Source organism: Epinephelus moara, chromosome 19 (genome assembly GCF_006386435.1).
Source record: "Epinephelus moara isolate mb chromosome 19, YSFRI_EMoa_1.0, whole genome shotgun sequence".
Classification (NCBI taxonomy): Eukaryota; Metazoa; Chordata; class Actinopteri; order Perciformes; family Serranidae; genus Epinephelus; species Epinephelus moara.
This window is the reverse complement of record NC_065524.1, coordinates 479,357-501,064: the sequence shown is the minus strand read 5'-3', so window position 1 is coordinate 501,064 and position 21,708 is coordinate 479,357. Positions and strand designations below refer to the sequence as shown.

At 38.6% G+C, this 21,708-nt stretch overlaps 1 protein-coding gene across 1 annotated transcript in view; it reads right to left on the bottom strand.

The window, feature by feature from the left end:
- Positions 1-21,708, bottom strand: part of LOC126406518 (collagen alpha-1(XIII) chain-like) — a 349,158-nt gene that overhangs the window by 21,410 nt on the left and 306,040 nt on the right. Inside the window, exons 37-38 of the mRNA XM_050070828.1 lie at positions 20,306-20,341; positions 9,832-9,918 (exon numbers count right to left, since the gene is read on the bottom strand). Of these exons, the coding sequence (XP_049926785.1) occupies positions 9,832-9,918; positions 20,306-20,341 (123 nt within the window). The remainder of the gene's footprint in view (positions 1-9,831; positions 9,919-20,305; positions 20,342-21,708) is intronic.

The following is a 21,708-nucleotide window of genomic DNA, read 5'->3' as shown; positions in this document are numbered from 1 at the left end:
AGACTAAGGATGGGCAAACAGTGCAAAACTCATAATCCAGCCCGGTCTCTTTTGTTAGTATATACTTAGGTGGAAAGTACTGCCTAGTTTCCCTGTAAGTTTTGGGGAAATTACCCAATACTTGCAGACTAAGGACAGGCAAACAGTGCACACTTCATAATCCAGCCCAGTCTCTTTTGTTAGTATATACTTAGGTGGAAAGTACTGCCTAGTTTCCCTGTAAATTTCGGGGAAATTACCTAGCACTTTCAGACTAAGGATGAGCAAACAGTGCAAACTTCATAATCCAGCCCAGTCTCTTTTGCTAGTATATACTTAGGTGGAAAGTACTGCCTAGTTTCCCTGTAAGTTTTGGTGAAAGTACGCTGTAGATGTGAGAAAAGCACTTACCATGTGGTCTCTGTGTAATTAAATAATAAAAACATTTTATAACTTTTCATGACTCATTATTGGGTATTTTAAGATATATGTAGGCTATATTATTACATTACGGTATTGTTTGTGTTTCGTCCTTGGATGGCACTACACGACTTCCAGAGATGTGCACTTGAGAAGGGTAAGTTTGCTTTGTACTCCAGCCTGCCCGTTAATTAGGCAATTTGCAGAATATAGACCCATTTCTTGACATATTCATATTCAAACTCATTCAATGAAATGTAAACAAAACATAAATATTAAAACCCTGGAGTGTGGGTGAAATTGCCTGATGACACATAGGCTACATAAAAGTGACTGAATCAACTGCCATGAGCAAAGGGCAAAAGCATTTGTTGCACTTCATACATATACAGATTCATATAAGGAAATTAAACCTTAAGTTTTGGGAAATTACATAAGTGACTGCAAGGGATACTCTTACTCCTAGGAAAGTATGTGGTAAGTGACCGCGAGGGATACTCTAACTCCTGGGAAAGTACATGTAAGTTCCCGGGAGTTATACGCTAACTCTCAAATCGGATTGGGCCAGGGACACCATCAACCGGGATGAGGGGGCTTTCATGCTGTTGCACACCTGGGACTCTCTTCTCCAAAGAACACTGGGCGACAGGGGGCGTGACCAGCCTGGCAATTCGATTTGCCAGGCTGGTCACGCCTCCGGGATACTACCAGCTGATAAAGACACGTCATGACGCACGTCAGATGGCGCTTCTGAAGAAGACTGAAGTGACAGTCGAAACATGTCAAGGTTAAACTACATCTTCTTAAAAACTCATTGTCTGGAAAAAAGAAACTTTCTACGCTTAATCTATTTTGAGTAGACAAAATGAACCTAATTACACTATTATAGAACTTAGTTGGATTGGCAGTAAATTTGACAAGAGATTTCCTCAAGACACAACAGTGCTGCTTTATTTCATAGCAGAAAGAGAGCACTGTTGTGCCAGAGCTGGCTGAAGCTTTGCAGTTCCTGGGAAAGGTAGATTGTAAAAAGAATATGAGACCAATGGGAAAATCACTTTTAACATGTCACTAAAGGGTGAAAAGGATCGACAAATTGAGCCTTCCTGACATTTTAACATTGACATTTTAAGAGACACCAGTGTCAATAACAGGCTACCAGTTTTGTGTAATAGCGATTACCAATATTTAGCAATGCAGTTTCATTTATTTAAGCGATTATTCGAGGATCCATGAATACATTTAGTAATACATGTTGATGTGTAAGACTTAGCCTTATCTGTGAAAACGAGATTTAGAAAAAAAAAAAGAGTCCTAGCCTACATTATGGAATTCTTTCTCTGTTACTACAGTAGGTTTATGAACTATGATCAGGGTACTTTCCAATACCAAATTTAACACCCCCTGAGACTACATTTTGCAAACTTAGTTTATGCTATGAATTGGCAATATCATGAGAGTAAGGTTATCTTGCTATACTTAAAGGTGAGAAGCTAAAATTGTGGGCTGGGTGGTTAGGCTAAATATGTAATCCAAAAGAAAGAAAAAAGTTCTACAATAAGGCTTTCCATGCTAATACCAGGATTTTGACCAAGTAAATGAATGTAGTTCCATACTGTTTTTCACCACCTGTGGTATTCTGTGCCTTAGTTATGGAGAAAAAAAGTGCTCCATGCAAGAGATGGTGTAGGAAATGAAGTATAATGAAGAAAAGCTCTATTATACTTGAATAACAGTTTCAAAGCTTTAAAAGGTCCAGTGTGTAGGATATGGGGGATATATTGGCAGAAGTAGAATATAATATAATAAGTAGGATTTTATAAGTGTATAGTGACCTGAAAATAAGAATTATTGTGTTTTTGTTACTTTAGAATGAGCCATTTATATCTACATAGCAGAGATGGGACCAAGTCATTCTTTTGCAAGTCACAAAAACATCAAGTTTTTGCACTCATGTCCCAAATCAAGTCCCATGTCAAGGCTGACAAGTCCCAAGTTGAATTCCAAAATTCTTAACTTTGAGTTTTGAGTACTAAACAAGTCATGCTGCGCTCTTCACCAAAGTAATGCCATCTTAACAACAGAGTGATGAAAAAAAATTACAATAAACACTTCTAAAAACTAGTATTTATTTGTTAAAACATGTTCATTAAAACAAATGTGACTACTGCTGACATTGCACTTTCAAAGCATATAGCCCTATTAACCAGTAGTTACTACAACAAAAGTGTGTCTGTCCTATCTTGTTGTAAAGTCATCTTATATTAGAAAAATGTCTATAACTTTCTCTTCCCAAATTTGTAAGACATTTTCTACAAGACTATTGTTTCTTTAAAGTTGTATTGTTTATTGTTGAAATGTTTTATGTTTTCTGTCTAAATGAAATAAAAAGATGAATGTTAACAGTAGTAGGACAGTGTTTCCCCTTAGATTTCTTTCCAGCAGTAGTGCTGAGGTGCATTGGCTTTAGGTATAAATTTGTACACACTTGTAGATTTCAAATGACACTGAATAAAATTCCTCCCATACCTCATTTGCTGTTAGAATCACTCCTGCATGTGGAGGCAGCTGTAACATTTGACATTTAGTAATCACTTTAGTTGTTCTTTTATCTCAGACATGTATTAAGGTGTTACATAATGTGTGCAATTCAATTAGCACTTTAACATGGGCAGTGTGCAATAATATTAACCCATAAAAACCATCGCACCTTAACACTTGAGCACTTAGCACATGGCACTTTAATTGAGCACTTTTGCCCTTTCAACTGGTCCCCCAGTTCTTGGTTTATCGTGTCTGTATTACTGTTCGCTATATGTTTGTTTATTTGTCGTTGTTTTGTTTTTGTTTTTTGTTTTTGTTTTTGATTAGTTAAACATCAACCTGCCAAGTGACTGAGGATGGAAATTAGCCATTGGCTACAATCCTACATATTTACCTTTAAAGCCCAACTTGCAGGTTGGAGACCATGGTGAATAAATGTGTAGAAAAGAATCAAAAAACACGCACATCCAAGGGTCCGATTGGGATGGGTGCTGGATCAAAAAATAGAACACTTACCAGAAAATGAGGAAGATCCGCACACCAAGGAGCGAATGTGTGTGAATGCACAGCAGTTTGAGAAATAGCTTCTGCTCGAAACGTCACGCAACGCAAATAAAATTCCTTGTTAACGGGAGCTCCTTGGTGTGCGGATCTTCCTCATTTTCGAATAAATGTGTAGGAAAATGATGTAGAAACTCGATTAAAACAAAAAACAAAAACATATACACACTACAGTGACTTTTGGGGATGTTTTTGTGAGAGAATTTTGCTTCCGCATCTAAAAACCCACTAACCGGAAGTAACCTAGCGTAAGGGAGTCCGGCCGATAATAAACATGGATCCCAGTACTAGTTTTGAGACTGTCCTCGGCTGTGGAGAGTATGTGCTGCAGGGAGGTGGATGCCTTCTGGGCTCTGGTGAAGAATCTGACCCCCAGACCAGACATAACATGCCTCACACTGCCCATCAACCCTCACGCCGCCCTCTCTGGTCTCAAACATGGAGGCCTCCCCCTCCGCGGAGCCCGCCCGCCCTCGCACATACCCCCGCGGAGAGGGAGACCCGAGGCTCGTGGCCCCGCACATACCCCGAGGCTTGGGTCTCCCTAGCCTCGGGGTTATGTGCGAGGGCGGGCGGGCTCCGCCAGCAACATAATCCTCCTGTCCAAAATGAGCGCTGCACACGACCGCATTTTTGGTCACAGATGAAGCCGTGAAATCGCACCTCTTCATCTGCACAAAACGCACCCAGGCATGAAAACTCCTTTTTCTGTCCGGAAAACAGTGGTCTTGATGTCTTGACAGACTCGAGTTTGTGCAACCTGCACAAACACAATAATTCGGCATAATCACAAATGGTAAAATGCACTGTTAACAACTGAAAAAATACTAACTCACAAGTTTACTACTGCTCAGACTCACTACCACCTACTACTGCGCATTGGACAGAGGCAGGGTCAAGGACACAGAGTCCCTCTCGTGACATAGTATCAGGTGATGTTGAAAAAAAAAAAGTGTTTTTAGAAGAGGAGCTAAAAAGAGCCACTAGTTTAATAGAAAAATAGTCAACCAAGTGCAGTGATGTCCTCCAAGATAATATTTGCCACTTTGATTGCAGTAAAAAAAAATTGGGCATTGGGGAGGGGGCACATGTCCCCCTCAATGTATATATATGGTGACTACTGCCCTGTCAGTTGTCTGGGTGCGCAAAGGTGAAGTGGCTGGTCTTGTCATACAAAGTTTAATGGAGTGTCAACTGGACAATATGGAGATATTTGCATCTTGAAAGCCGGACTACAAATGTGGATAGACAGGGAGAAACACACGCAAGCCTAAGACGTGGTAAGATACGATATTCCTCACTATATGAAGTGACTGATAACAAGATCTGTATAATGGGTTGTAAAGAAATTCGTCAGGATTTTATTTGGTAGACAATTAATCTGGATTTATAGCATGATGGGATGACAGCACAATCATGTGTGTGGTATCAATGGAAAGCTCTGCTCCTGCGCTTTCATGTGATATGCGTGGCATTTCTGTGCAACCCTGCATTCGCGAGTAATCCATCCAAGAGTAATGTGTGCAAAGCTGTATGAAAGCTCTGTTATACATAATTTTAGTGTAACTTTATAATTTTTTTTTGCTGTGAAAACATTCGGAAAGCTATGTTTCCGCTGTTTCATGTGATATGCGTGGCTTCTCGCTATGACGCACGGTCGTGGAGAAAAACCATAGAGAAGAACAGGTGTGAATTTGGACGCACTATGCGTCGTTCTGGATGGACTCCTTGGCCTGCTGCTGCTTCATTTTCCCCAAAAAATGGGACAAATTGTGTCCCGGGAGAGATTTTTTTTTCCCGGGACAGCTGATGAAAAAAGAGAACAATTCTGGGAAAAATGGGACGGGTGGCAGCTCTAGCTACACTGTGCTGACATGTGTGCGCTGGCGCGCGAGACCAGCGAACGCACGTGAACACACATGAAGGCGGTGCCGATGTCTCACGGTCTCGCGCAAGCGCACACACGTCAACGCAGTGTACACAGAAGCAGTTAGAGCTACAGGCTACAATGAGGCTAAAAACAGAGTTCAAATGACGTTTTTCCAAATAACTTTTTATGTCGGGGCTTCAGGACACTTGGATTACTACGGACAAGCAGTATGGAATTATTTTATGGTTTCAATTCTGTGTTCTTGGACGTTTTAATCTGGGTCGCGGTCAGCCATTAGGTGTACAGTTGTGCTGCTAGCCACTTCTCCCTCGGATTTCCATAAGTGTTGTGAGGACTCTAAAACTTCACCAGAGCCTCCCTCGGCATTTTTGGGTGCACTATCCCTTTAATGGCACACTTTTTAAATAACAAACTCTTTAGTCTTTGGGCTTGGGGGAAATGTCTCAAGTATTATCAAATCAACAGACTAAAGTCCAGGTGAAGTCATTGGTGTTTAAGTCCAAGTCGAGTTGAAAGTCATTTTTGAGTTTGTCAAATCTAAAGTCATCAAAGTTGTGCCTTGAATCTGACTTGAGTCCAAGTCATGTGACTCCAGTCCACACCTCTGCTACATAAGTAGTGGGTCCTCGTCCATAGAAATCACCATGTGGCACCATCATGTTTCTACAGTAGCCCAGAACAGACAAACCAAACACTGGCTCTAGATATTCATGTTTTTGCATCGGCCACCATAGTTTGCAGCCCCTCTGCCATGAGCAGTGTCAAAAAAAACAACTGATTCTTTAATGTGAAACTGCTTTATTCAGTGTTTTTACTGGTTTTAAACACCTGATCAATTTGTTTTGGAGAGGAAAAGACCTCTGTGGATGACACGGCTCATGGTAAAAACCTCATGAACATCTGGATCTTAAGTTACCAGAGAGAAAAAGTGAGTATACATTAGCAGGTGCTGGGCTAGCTTCCCATCTCTGATAGGTCAAAGAGCATTGGAGAAATACTGATATGCAACATGAAAGTCCTTTATTCAGTGTTTTTGCTGGTTTAAATCACTAGGTCTGTTTGTTTTGGAGAAGGGGAGAACTCTTTTGACATTTCGGCTTCTGGTAAAGAGCTCCTGAACATCTGGATCAGAAATAAGGTGAGCACATGTTATCAGAGAAAAAGGGTAAGCACACGTTAGCAGGTACTGGGCAAGCATGCCGTCTGCAATGATACAAACAGGGCAGGAGAAACCCTGATTTGTAAGATGAAACTGCTTAATTTTTCATTTTTACAGATTTTAATCACCTAGTTCATTTGTTTTGAGCAGGACAAGACCTCTGACCAACAAACACTGAAGGAATTCTAACCAGGAGAAGTTTCAGCGTACTGCAATCTGCACTCCTCACCACTAGATGCCACTAAATCCCCTTGAATCTTACCCAGTGAACCTTTTAATTGAAGACAATATCTGGTTATAATAGGTGATATTAGTAACAATCATATATCTGCGTATGAAGTTAAGATAGGAAGTTTTAGTAGTTGTGATGGATAGGTTGATGTAATGAGTATTGCCTTAGAGAGGGAAAGGGTTGTACATGTTAGTTCTACACAATACAGGTTTAGTGAAAACTCTGAGGTAGTTAACACTGAGATGAGAGAAACTTTGGGTTTTGATTCCCACAAAGACAGGTAAGTTAAACTCTGAGTAAGTTACTAAGGTAACTACCTCTGTGAACCTAGCCTGCTTGCTGGCAGGTCTTCTGTAACAAACCCTGACTTTCTTTTGCTTTTGACAGAGCCAGACGCATTATTTCATTTCCTCATTGATTCAGCCCGTATCATAGCGCATTAATAAGTGGAAGTTTACTGTATGTAATAATCAAAATTCTGGTAAGATATTTGCATCGAGTAACCCCTAATGTCTACAAACAGATCTGTATATGTATGCTTTATTGTTGTCAGACAAAAGTTGATGGGTGCCAGGATTAAGTCACCTGCTGCTCAGAATAAACCTCTGCATGTCCATTTGCAAGCGGATGTTCTTCTTCTCTTTTTTTAAAGTGACACTGTGACTCTTTACACAAGACAGTTGTCAGTTTGTTACAGCAGTTCCAGTAGAATGTTTATTGCACACAACGTGTAATCTCAGTTTAAATTGTAAAAATCAGTATGAATTATGAATTATCTATATCATTTGTGACGTGATTGGTTGCACTGAAGGAACATAATTCCTATAATACTGGAGAGTATATATTAAGTGAGCAGGATGGTGGTGCAGCTGCAGAATGAAAGTGAGTGTTTTAAATAGTCTGCGATTAGTGTGTATGTGTTTAAACAGCATTTCGGTGACAATGTTTTGACTGAAATAAAGCCACTGAATGCTGTTGAGCCAGAGATCCAAGATGTCTCAAATTTTAAATCTACTGTGTGTAACCTCCATGCCTTTTCAAGTACAAATCACCAACCACATTATTACTGAATCAGACTGTGAGATTACCTTAATGTCTCTATGTCTTTGATATAAATGTATATTTTGAATCTTAACTATATCTTTCATCTTCAGTTGCTGGCCTATGTCTATTGTTAAATTTAAGTTGAACAAATGAATTAATGGACAACACTGAATAATAATTTTATTGTGTTAACTTATGGACACTTTTCTCAGCATCAGGTTCTTAAAAAAAAAAAGAAAAAAAAAAGACAAACGTGCACAGTTCATATATACAGTCATTATCTCAGGTTTGCCTTTATTTACCTGTTGCCATGGTAAATCGTAGTATCAGAGCTCCATTGAGTGACTCAGAGTGAACATACTCAGATATGATTAAACTGACTCTGATCAGCTGATCTAGAGCCACAAACTCAGAGTTTTCCATCTCAGTTTTTATCAGCCCAGAGTTCAGGGTAAGACTCAAGAGTTTTTTAAACCTGCTTTCTGAAACAGGCCCAAAGTCAGTTAGGAAAGTTATGGTTTATACTAGGTAAGTCAATTTTAATCGTTAAATTTAAAGTTACATGCAAACATGCATGTTTTTGTGAGTTTACAATGCAACATCTCAGTGGCCATAGTCATAGGTATGCTTAGGGATAACTAGAGACATGCTGCAGAAAATGAAGGGAAAGAAAGAGCACTGTACCACAGGGCAAGGGGCATCCAGCCCATCCAGGCCTGGCAAGCCCGGTTCACCTTTCTCCCCTTTAAAGCCTCGGAAACCCTGTTTGTGAAATCAACCATTTAAAAACCAGTTTTGCAACCTCTGGTGTTGCAGAGGACAGCATGAGGATCTCCGCTTCTGTCCACTGGGTGACTGGATGCAGGTTTCCTAAACATGCGGGCAACCTGGGACTGACAGGAACTGGGCACACTGTGATGACAATTTTTTTTCTTTTTTAATAACATAGAAGAGGTTAGTTCTCTACTGGAATGGATCTGATTTAGAATTCTGCTACCAACCCAAACCAGAAGACTCTCAACAAAGTATAGGGTTTCAGATCAGGTTTTGGCCATTTTGTTGCATAATTATGGACCTAAGTCAAGGGTTTGGATTATTAGCTGAGGCGGTGCGGGCATGTGCTCAGGATGCCACCTGGACACCTGGCAGGTTTGACAGGGGAAGACCCAGACCTGGTGGACATGGCTGAGAAGAAGGATATCTGGCCTTCCTGGCTTAGTCTGTGGCTACTGTGACCCAGATGGCTATAAATGGCTAAAAATGGATGGATTGATGGGTCACACTGGAGTTTGGCTATTTTAAATGTGACATCTTTCATCTCTCTTGCTTTAGAAATTGTCTCTGTTCATATGTCATGTAAGGAAAAGAGCCAAAGTGCAAGCAGTATGTGGGTTTAGCCTGGCTCATGGTCAGTGGATAATATAAAGCAAACGGGTTTCAGATCTAGTGCAGGTATTTGGATGCACCCATCGCATTTATCTGGGCTGGATATTAAAGGTAAAGTTTTGGGTAGTATCAGTTTTTTAAGCTTGTGCAGAACTCTAGTTTGATTGTCTCCAACCTCTCCCCTACTCAGGGTTGCAGAGCTACAGGATGAAGGCTTTGGTGTCTGTTAATACTCATCGACAGTGGCTGCCTGGTTCCTGTCTGTCTCATTCCTGGAAAAGAGGTTCCTCAGGCAAAGTTGTGGTCTGTGGTCCATTACAAGTCAATTTTCACTTGTATGATCTTTCATGAAACTTTTTTAATGGATCAAAACATCCTATTTAGTATCTCATCAATTCAATGACACATCTCCTGATATCTCTGACAGGCTGCAGCTGACACTTAGACCAAAACCCTCCTGAGGTTGATTAGAACAACTGAAAACCAGAGCCAAAAGGAAGCTGACTACTGAACACAGATCTTCAGAGAAAGATGAGGATCTGTGGGATTCTGTCATATTCTAAGATAGTACTCCTTCCTTTTGTCTCTTGGTTACACATCAGACTACTGACATACCAACGGACAGGGGGCATCTAATCCAGGTGCTCCTTGGTCTCCCTTATCCCCTTTGGCCCCCCTGTTGCCTTTCTTGCCCCTCTCTCCCTGCAAACAACAGCGTATTAAAAAAGACAAACTTTAGTCCTCCCTCATTAAGCCATACATAAAGCACAGGTTTGTTTTTGTGATTCATCTGTCAGGTATTCTTACATGTATGTGATTTAGAAAAAAAGAGGGAAAAAAGCTATGTTGATTCACTAATGTGTTTGTTGTGTCTTTTGCTATTTAAAAAAAAAAAAACAATACAATTTTGTAATGTACATTAAGAGGAAAGGGAAGGTCAGTGGAGGGAGTTAGAAAAGAGAGCTTAAAGCCAGTGCAGTTGGTGAGCAGGTTTCTTTTTTTTCCCAGGACAATCTACTACTACAGTAAAAGTAGGATTTGGAGGACTTGTGAGGGAGACTGGGCAGTTACATCTACTCTGGTGTTTTCATCTTATGGATGATAATATGTTGAACAGAACATTACATATGAAAATGAACAACAGGATAATGTCCGAAACTAAAAGCCAAAGAATAGTGAAGGAGCAGATGGGCCATGTGAGGTGACTGGCTGGTGGATAATTTTGAACTCTTGGCCATTAAACTATTGTAGTTGAGTCATCATTACAAACTGCACTAAAATTGGAAAAAAGTCAGAGGTTCAAGAATGTAGGCCTACATATAAACTTTGGAGCACAGTCCACTGCAAGCCCCATTGAGCATTGTGGTAAGAGACATTTAAAAATGGGTTCCATTAATAAACTTAGGGAACTTCTTTAAAATCATTTATGGTGCCACTGTTTTTTCCTGTATGAATATATATGTATATACATATATATGGTGTACATTTAGATTCCTGAAAAAATAAAATGTTCATTGTAATGCACTTGTCAATGTGTGTGTTTATTCACACAGGCAATTTCTAATAAAGACAATTTTGTCTATTCCTTTCTATACCATGCAGGGTGGTGTGGGGATGCATTCAACACATGTTGCCTACTGTGTGATGGTGTATGTGCAGTGAATAATTTTCTTTGGAATGTTTTACTAAGGCCATGGATACTGTTTTCAAAGAAGCTGGTGGAAAAGTTACCTTGCTGTTTTTTGTAAGACCAACATTTGAAGCTCTGTTTGTAATTGTTATGGGATACAATGTTGGTCTAGTCTGTTGAACAAAGTAACACAAGCCATTGCTTGCCCAATATGTGTTGGCCTTTGAACTTTTTCCTGACAGACAGCAATTTAAAAAAACAAACAAAAAAAAACCTTGCAAACATGAATATTTTTTTTGTCTGTGTTGTCCAAAGCTAAATATTCTCTGCTTGAATTAAAATGATAGTAGGGCTGTAGTCAACCAAAGAAATCTTGGTCAACTGAAATTCTTCAACCAACTGATTTGCTGATCAGCAAATAAAAAAATCTGCTTGTTATTTGTGGAACCACAATGTACTGAGTGTATTCTACGTGGTAGAGTTGTGTTTCCACCATAATGGGGATAAAATGTCTTTTTCAAATTTGAATTTGACCCAGTTAATTAAGGACCCCACTATGTCTCAGACATTACTTGATTGGATTCTTGTTTCACATAAAAATAGAATCTCAGATGTGGGTGTCCTATCAGAATGTCTTAGTGATCACTCTATAGTCTACTGTATATGGAAGATCAAACTACCAAGATCCCCACCCAAATTGATTAGAATTAGGCAATGTAAGAAAATGGACCCTAATACTTTTATTTCTGATCTCCTTAATTTAAATTGGGAAAGATTTAGCTTGATTCCACATGTCCAAAATGCATGTGATTTTTTTTCTTCTGAGTTTTTGAAGGTGGTAGATAAACACGCTCCTTGGAGAGAAGCAAAAGTCAAAGGTACTCATCTACCGTGGATCAAAGCTGAAATCATATCTCTCTTTAGAGAAAGGGACAAAGCATGGGCTAAATTACGTCAGACAAGGAGTCCTACTGATTGGGAAGTGTACAGAAAATTTAGGAACACTAGTAAAACTCAAGCAAGGAATGCAAAGTCTGACTATTATAGGGAATCCCTAAATAATAATTTCAAAAACCCCAAAAAATTCTGGAGTAAAATTAAGGACATTATGAACACACCAGACAATTCCTCAATCAGCTCAGAGTTTCTGATGTGATACTTAATGATCCACTACCCATTGCTTCTGCATTTAATCAGCATTTCTCCTCTGTCTGCTCCTACTTAATCCCTAATACCCCACATTTAAATTCAATCCCTGTTCCGCCAGCTCATAGCTCTTTTCATTTTCAGACTATAACCCCCGCTGATGTTTCTAGTGTAATTGCTCAGTTGAAAGAGAGCACTGGTCCTGGGCTTGATGGAATTGAGACAAAATTTATTAAATTAGCATCTCACGTTATATGCTTTCCATTATCAGATTTATTCAATCTTTCTTTGTGTACATATGAAATGCCTACCATTTGGAAATGTGCACATATTACTCCTCTTCATAAGGGTGGTGATACACTTGATCCTAATAATTATAGACCTATTTCAATTTTATGTTCCATTGCAAAAGTCTTTGAAAAAATTATTTTTAACCAATTAAATCATTATTTGAACACTAATAATATTCTCACTCAATATCAATTTGGCTTCAGATCCAACTACTCCACGACTACTGCTCTTTTAAAATTTACAAATGATGTGTTTTCGGCATCTGATCAGGGTTTTCTTACTGGATCAATTTTTGTTGATCTTACTAAAGCTTTTGATCTTGTTGACCAGTACGTGTTGTTAGACAAGTTATATGCCATTGGTTTATCTAAACATGCTCTTTTGTGGTTCAATTGCTATCTACATAGTAGAAAACAATGTGTTTCTCTCAAAGGATGTAAATCTGATTTACTTATTCAGCCTAGAGGTGTTCCTCAAGGATCAACTTTGGGTCCACTTCTTTTTTCTATTTTCATTAATGACCTTCCTCTTATTTTTTCTGATTGTTCTGTCCAATTATATGCAGATGATACTATTATTTACACCTCAAAGCCCTCGTTTTTACTAATTCAAGAATCCTTACAACATGACTTTGATATTTTTCAGACTTGGCTTTCTGAAAACAAATTATTACTTAACCAAACTAAAACATGTGCAATGCTCTTTGGTTCGAGACAAAAACTTAAGTCTGATTCTTTGTTTCTAACTTGTAATGATGGTAGAGTTCTCCAGAAAGTGGAAAAGTATAAATATTTGGGTGTTTGGATTGACTCAAGACTAACATTTAAACCACATATTGAATATGTTTTAAAGAAAGTTAATTTTGGTGTAGGGGTTTTGTGTCGTTTTAGGCATTGTTTTACATTTAATGTCAGAAAAAAACTCATACTGCAACTTCTTCTGCCTATAATCGATTATGCTGATATTGTTTACCAGACTGCATCGAAAACTGATCTCCAGCTCCTCAATGTGGCATATAACAAATTATGTAGATTTATATTACGTTGTTCTTTTTTTACTCACCATTGTATATTATATGACACACTTGGGTGGCTTTCTTTAGATAATAGACGGCAATATCACTGGTTTTAGTTCATTTTCAAATGCATTCACTTTAATTTCCCTCATTGTCTTAAACAATTTTTTGTTCCTTATCTTTCCAATTACACTTTAAGAAGTTCAGACCAGTCTTTTTTTACAGTTCCCTTTGTCACTAAAGAAATTGGCAAAAAAGCTTTCAAGTTGTTGGCCCCTTCCAACTGGAATACTCTACCTGTTTATATTCGTTTGTTGTCCTAGCTCCATTTATTTAAAAAATACCTTGTTTACTTATTTAAAACCTTTTTGTCAATGTTTCCATTCATAATTTAATGCACTGTCACTCCCAAATTCTCTTATTATTCTATTTTTTTTCCTCTCTTATTTTTACTATGATTATGTTAAAATTATTTTAGACTGATCTATTTTATCTTTCTCTTTCTTTTGTTATTTATTTTATGTTGAGATTAAGGTTGTTAATGGTTGTCTTTGTCAAGTTTTATTTTATTTTATTACTATTTTTTGTCTAGTGTTTTGGATTGACCTGTGGGACCCCCTCGCAAACGAGATGTTGCATCTCAAGGGGTTTATCCCGTTAATAAAGAAATTTCAAAGAAAATAATGATCTTTTTTTCCTGAGGCCAGTGTTTCTTAAATGTCTTTCTTAATGGCAGGAGTGCATATCTACACTACGCTGCTGTACAAATGCAGGCAGCATGATGAGGCGCTGAGCGTCTCTGCAGTAATTGCACCATGTTTAGCTTTTTTTTCTGGTTGCTGTTCAATCACAGTGGCGAGAGAGTGGGACAAATACAAAAAAGAACAACTATTACATCAACAACAATGGAAGAGAAATTAACACTGTTTGCCACATAGACTCATGGGTCTGTCCTCTCTTCCCTTTGTGATTCAGGCTTCCCTTCATCCAGAGAAAGTACTCTACCTTGTGCTGACATTTTTACTTAAGCGAAAATTCTGTATCATAGCAACCAAAGCATCTTAGCTGAAATAGGCTGTGCCTCCAAGGCGCTCTCAGCTGGGTGCTGGGCGCTCTCAGAAGAGCTCCTGGCATTTTTGCCTGAAAAAAAAAAAATGCTTTTAAAGTATCACGAGGTATTGTCTGATCAATGAGAATTAGGTCACACAAGAGCATATCAACCAACAGATTGACCAACTGACCACAAGGTGTCAGCCCTAACTCATATTTTTATATTTTTGCATGGAAGTGGGCACATTCATTTATGTGCATACATGTGTCCCTCAAAAATAGGGCTCTCCCAAATACCACACCTATATAGCCTGCTGCTTATCTATAGCTGCAGACTAGAGGCTCCAGGCTACATTAGTTGCTACTAGCATAACACATGTTTGAATCTCTGACTGGGTTTTGCATTGTGTGTAACGTAGGTGCCAGGTTTTGCAAAGGAAAATATTTGGAAAAAGAAACATGGTGATGTGCCTTACAATAACTCAAAGTTCACTTGGTTTCAAATGGGGCACAACTTTTCCTGGGAAAGTTCTAAGTTTGTTTGACCCATCCACCACCCCAACCTGCTTCCTTACGTGGACTTCCACTCTTTATACTACTTCCTTCTTTACTCCTGTTAGTGTATTGGTCACCAGATCCCAGCCTTCCAGATTACCTGGGTTATCTACAAATGATTATGGCTCATGATTACGTGGTTAATAAATGAATAACAATTAACAGTGCATGAGAACAGCCTGTCTTGTGTGACAAATAAATTACTGATTAATTGATCGATAAGTCAAAAAAACTGAGATTCTTTTTATAGGACCCAAAGCAGAGTGAGAAACTGCATTCAATGATTGGTGGCTTTAGCAAACAGATTAAAACTAATATCACAAAGTGAGGAGTGATTGTAGACTTTGATTCAAATTTTACATGTGATTTTAACAAGGTCATTAAAACATACTTTTTCATTTTAGGAATATCGCCAAAGTCAGTCCATTTTTGTGTTTGATTTGAAAGGTCTTTTACTGTTACTGAGCTTGACCTTGCACCTTCCTACATCAGAGATTTTAAATCATTTTATATTCCAACAAGGTCACTCCACTGCTATTCCTATAAATGTTTCTTTTTTGTCCCATAAAAGCAACAGTGAGAGTGCCTTCTGTTTTTATGCCCCTAGACTAATGAACTTTCTGCCCCTGGATTTTAAAATGGAAAGCTCTCTTGGTATTATTCAAAGGAAATTAAAGGCCCATCTGTTTAATCTGGCTTTTAATTTGGTCTGTTATTGGTGTGTTATTATCTGGCCTTTGTTTTTAAGTTTTGATTATTGGTTTTTACATTAGTTTTATCCTTGATGTTTATTTTACTTAATTCTATTAACTTTAATTAACTTTTAATCTTTTAACATTTCATAGTTTTAATTTTTATTCTTGAATAATTTTATTTATTGATTATTTATTATTTGTCTGTGATGTTTCACGTTTTCTTGCTGTTTTCATGTTTGTTTGATTTGATTTTGATTTTTATGTCTGTGTCGTTCAGAAAAGCATGCGTCCAACCCTTTTGGGTTTATAATGCACCATTACAATAACAACATTCTCGGAACCCATCAGCTGTATTCGGCGTCTGACTTCCGGCAGACGGCGATACAGCCTCTGGGGGCAGACCCCCGATTTTTTGGCATTCCGGTTTGATTTGGGCAGAGGAGGCGAATTTCCGTTTCCGACTTCCGTTTATATATTAGTAAATATGCTGAACCACTGTGATGGATTCAGAGTTTGCAGTGATGCCAATTATGTTCTGCCTCGTTAGTTCACCGCATGGACCGTTTAACCTGGCAACAACTGCAGCCGGCTCAAACATGATTGGTCAATATCACGCGCACTACAAACAGCCTACAACCTGAAACCAGGGCTCTTCCGTCCTTCTTCCGGAGGCAAGATCTCTGTGGTTTGCCTACAGACTCTACATTCACTGAATGTAGAGTCTGTATATAGAGACTACAATAACAATAATGTTGCAATCCGAAGTACATGTTATTTTACCATTTAGTTGCCAAACAAAATATTTTGCCTTCTATCCCAGACCCATCAAACAAAGTCTGCCACAAAAAAGGCACCCCTTCTAAAATGTAACTCACATATTTCATGGTTATTAAACCACAGGAAATCAACATAAATGTACTATAATGCAATAAATATATGAAAGGTGCAATATAAATAAAGTTGAGTTAGAGTTCATTTATTCCAACTGTGTGCAGATTACAAGGTAAAATTAGACCATTGTTTGATTGCTTCATAGTACACCAAGATCAGGCCGTAAGGACTCAGATAAAGAAATTACAATGTTATGTGTAACCATAAGACCAATAATTAGCTGCCTGACTGCAGTGTTCTCCCAGGACTGTCTTAGCATCACCTACACAACTGGAATGTCATATTTCAGACTTTCTTCAGGTTTAAGGCTTCTGACCCAATTGGCTCATTGCTTTTGTCTAGCTGTGGGTGGTGCTAGTAGCAGAGGCTCACATTCAGAGATAAGATTTGTGGTTCATGCAGTCACTTGAAGTGACATGCAATGTTTCTTTGTGCAGTCTTGCTATACTTTGATAGAGTTGTTGTGCCACTTGGGAAATTATGAAGGCCACTGCATGACCTTTAAGTAGTTACAAGTCATGCCAGGACTACAGACTACAGATGAATAATTGGCAGCTGTTCTTAAGGCACCAGTTACTTGTTGAAAGGTTCAGTCTGTGAGGAATCTCACCTAACTATGAAAAATTGAACTGTCTTAAGAATGACAGGCTCAGAAACATGCAGCAATTTTGGTGTGCTAGCATCAAAATGTAGCATACATTTTGACAGTGATGGGAGAGCACTGCTTGCCAATTTGGGGTATTGGTCAGGGGTTGGAGGGACTGCATGAAGGCTTGCAAGAAAGGGATACTGTTAGGGAGGGGTAAAAGAAATACAAAGGAGATGTAAGAGGAGGAAGATTAACCCAGGACAACATTAGAATGCAGGAGGAGGAGCAGAAGGCCAAGGTTTGTGAGAGGGAGAGAGGGCAGCCCCGGCATTAAAAGAGCCACGGGCCACAGAGCAAGGTGGAGGGAAGGAAAAGGGGATAGGAAGACCTGTGGAAACAAAGAAGGAAAGGATAAAGTGTAAAAACACAAACACTATCCCATAGCTTTGTCTTCAGCACCTTCAACTGCACAGTCACATTCAAGTTTAACAGAGGTGTATTCTTCTGGTTTCTGTAGCAGCCTACATTGGACATATTTGACAAGGGGCTGGTTGAATGTGCTGAGAGAGCTTATGAAATGTGAAGACTTAAAAGATGGGAGTGGAAATATTAAAAAAGTCACAGGTTAATGGGAAGGAAACAGAATCATTCTCTTAGAGGAAGGGAATATGGATATTGAAAACAGATTCTATGATTGAAAATATGCTTATTTGCTTTATATCTGAAAGTAAGATGATGAATATCAATCTCATTTTTGTGTGTTAAAAGCAGAGCTGGAGTCAGGATGTGGTTAGCACAGCTTCGCTTTAAGACGAGAAGCTGGAAGAAACAGCTAACCTGGCTCTGTATGAATTCAAATGAACAGTTTATCCATCCTCCCAGTACTTCTATGCAATATGTCTGTGTAAAACATGGATTACCAGATGGTCTCTGTACAGGCACAATGCTCCTAAACCTGAGGCCTGTACTACGAAGCCAGTTCAACTTATTCGGGATATCTTTTAGTTATCTGGCTTGACTAACGCGTCACATTGGCCGTCTGGATAACCGGTACTATAAAGCTGGTTATCAACTAGTTAAGTCAACTCTAGATTTTCCTATCCAGCCACGAGTGCATTCATGTGAAAGAGGCGGGGGTGTTGATTATGAGCGAGTAGGCTACTGTAATCTTACAGTGGAAAATGTAGAAACACTGAAAATACAATCCAAACAGTCATCGATGGCCAAGACTTAAATTACATGTAAGTATCACTAGGCTATATGTGACATTAGTGAAGAGTACTTTTTGCTATTTAGTTGGATGATGATGAAACTACTCTGAACATGTCACATAAAACATTTTAAGGTGATGCCAGACTGTTTCTGCTACTGAAGCGAAGGGTGGAAAACTAGTTATTGACTGATGGGGTCTATCTGACCAAAATGTTGCATTTATAACAACAGGAGTGGATTATTTTTCCAATAAAATAATTTTCTACTCGTTCTGATGACACAAGTGTCTCATGCTATTTCGAGCTGCAGTGATGGGATCAGAGTGTAAAAATAGCAACACCGGCAGCCAGCACGACGGGCTGAAATAAACTTTGCATGAGGTAAAATCGTGCTAAAATCGTGTTTAGTGTATAAACTATCTCTATATTTATTAGAGCCTGTTTTAAAACCAGTGGAAACAGAGCCCTGGAACAATGAAATGATTCTACTAACATATTGCAATATAGAGGCTACTGTTTTTTACCTGAGGCTCTGGGAGAAAAGAGAGCCAGCTTCATAGTACTAAAAACCCAGAGTTAACCCTTAAGTTACCTCGCTAATTCCAAATCCTGCTTCGTTGTAAAGGAACCTGAACCTTACAGTGACAGCAACTGACTTTAGCCAGCTGCACAGTCAGTGCACTTACTGTTATTTGCACTTTTAGCATGTAACTCCCCCTAACATTACAAATTGTAATTTCTATATTTTTGTTTGTGTGTAAATACAAAAAAGAGAGAGAGATACAACATGTAAATTTGTGAGTTTTAGAAGTGGTGGTTTTGATTTAATTTTGGATGGAGCTGCTCTCTCCATTTTAATCCCTACGTTAGTCAAAGCCAGTTGCATTCTGACTCCAGCTCTTTACTTAAACCTGCAGTGCAAACAAGCTGTTCAAACAACACTGATATGCTGTCACCTTTTAACTTAACACAGTGAATGCATTAGCAAACAGTGTACTATTTTTACACACATAACAGAAGCTACAATCTGGAGTCGTGTTTCTGCTCAACCAGCAAAGCTCAGTCTGTTTTGGACTCTCCTGAAGGAAATATCTGTCTCTTTAGCTGCTAAATGCTAGATTATGTTCACCAAGTAGTTTCTAATAGTGTCTGCCTGCTGTGTGGAGCTGAAAATGTAGTGTACAGTGGGTTCATCAAAGCTTTTCTTTAAAAACAGCAACTGAAAATGACAATACAAGAGCGGTGACAGTGAACCAAATTAGTTAAGTTGTGTTCCATAAACAATGAGCTGAAATTTGATAAAAATTAAAATTCAATAAATAAAAACAAAACTCTGTAGAACTTGTAGAGTTGGGTGAAAGGTGTTACACCACAGAGAATCATCACCGCTACACAGAATAATTAGATCCATTGTTCTAAAATTCTTGGTTGTAGCTGCTTTAATGCACAGACATGAGACCGATATTCATCTCGCAATTTCAAGTCTAAAGTAAATCCACATTGTATGTATTATTATTATAATGTAAAAAAAAAAAAAAAAAAAAAAAAAGGTCATGGCTGGGGTATTGTGAAGGATTATACATGTCATCTCATCTGTTAAAATTTATTCGGAAGTGGATCAAAGAATCAAAGCAAACTTTCTGACTCATCTGGCTTTTTTTCATGCTTCATTACAAAGAGATCATCCACTTTATTGATATGCAGCTCTTTAATTCTCCTCTCGTGCTTGAGAGAGTCTTTGAAGTCACCACAGCTCTGCTCAGGTGACCTGTCTGGCCCCACCAGGCAGTTAAAATAATAATGACAGAGGTTAAATAATGCAAATACCAGTCTGGCCTTTTTTAATATGACCCATAAAGAGTTTAGTTCAGAGTTTGGTTCAGTAGTTCATTGACCTGGTGTGTGTGTACTCAACAAATTAAATCTAATGTGTGTTCTTTAGCCAGTATCATGTTCTTCATTATGCTAGCTTCATACATGGCAAAACATTATCACATCTATCTAGTGGTATCTTACCCGGTTCCCTTTGAGTCCTTGTGGTCCTACTAAACCCTGCAAAAAGAAATATGAATAACATTAGTGGCTGTGCATATTTGCTTCACTTTGGAAAATACACATATTTGCTGCATTTGGGGAAATAAGCTCATTTGCAATCATGTTCAAATTGACATTAGCACTGTGTTAAAAAAAATGCAGTGCCCTCATTCATTTCAATGAGGCAGAAAAATACAGGTTCATCCAGGAAGAAAGCTGAACCTGGCTCAACTTCTGTGACGATGCAAGGCGACGTCAGCAACTACCTACATTGGCCTTTCACTTATGTGCAAGCATTCCCATTAAATGTGTAATAAGAGATATTAAAAAAAAAGACTATCAAAGATCCTGTCATAGTGAGACTATTGTAACTCATAGTGAGATTGCTGAAAAAACCCCCAAAACAAACAAAAATAAGAACAATGTGTTTTTGCTTCCATTTTTTATAAACTTAAATTACACTCCTCTCAGATTTTGCATGCAAATTTGTTATAAATCTGTGTTAATGAGGTTCTCTCCTTTACCAAGATGATCCATCCACCTGACAGGTGAGTCATATCAAGATGCTGATTAAACAGCATGATTACTACACAGGTGTGCCTTGGGCTGGTCATAATAAAAGGTCACTATAAAGCCTAATTCATGGTTGGGTGCACAACACTTTTAAAGAGTCTTGCTTAACAGTAATTAAAGAGCAGTGCGACTTCTGTTTAGCCTCGGCAAAACGTTTCAGTCATCTCAATGTATGATTGACTGTTATTCTCGTAGTATTTTGGTTTAGGCCTAGTCCACATGTGGGTATTTTTTTTATCTATTTTTTTCTCTGCATTTTGACCTTTTGACTACAAGTAGTCCACATTTTACATCACTGACAAAGGACCTTTTGTAAAACTCTTTCCAGGGTGAGAATTTTCAACTCTGTTTTCAGTGTTGATGTGTAGACAGGGAAAACACAATGACTAATGTCAAAGTGTGCACATCTCCTTTGTGAGGTATCAAAAATGAAGCGACATTTTGGGCAATGGCAGACGTGGCCAAAATAATGCTGGTTCTAACCTTGCTAACAGGACTTTTTACGTATACTGTATATACATAAATGTATAGAAGGGTGCTGCTGTAAGAAAAGAGCTAGAATGTCATTGTACTTGGACTGACAAGACTCCCAGTCCCCATTTTCACAAGTTTTGTTAACTCAATATTCAGGTGTAAGATTAAAGGGATAGTGCACCCAAAAATGAAAATTCAGCCATTATCTACTCACCCATATGCCGACGGAGGCCCTGGTGAAGTTTTAGAGTCCTCACATCCCTTGCGGAGATCGGCGGGGGGAGCGGCTAGCATACCTAATGGTAGACGGCGCCCCAGACTAACATCCAAGAACACAA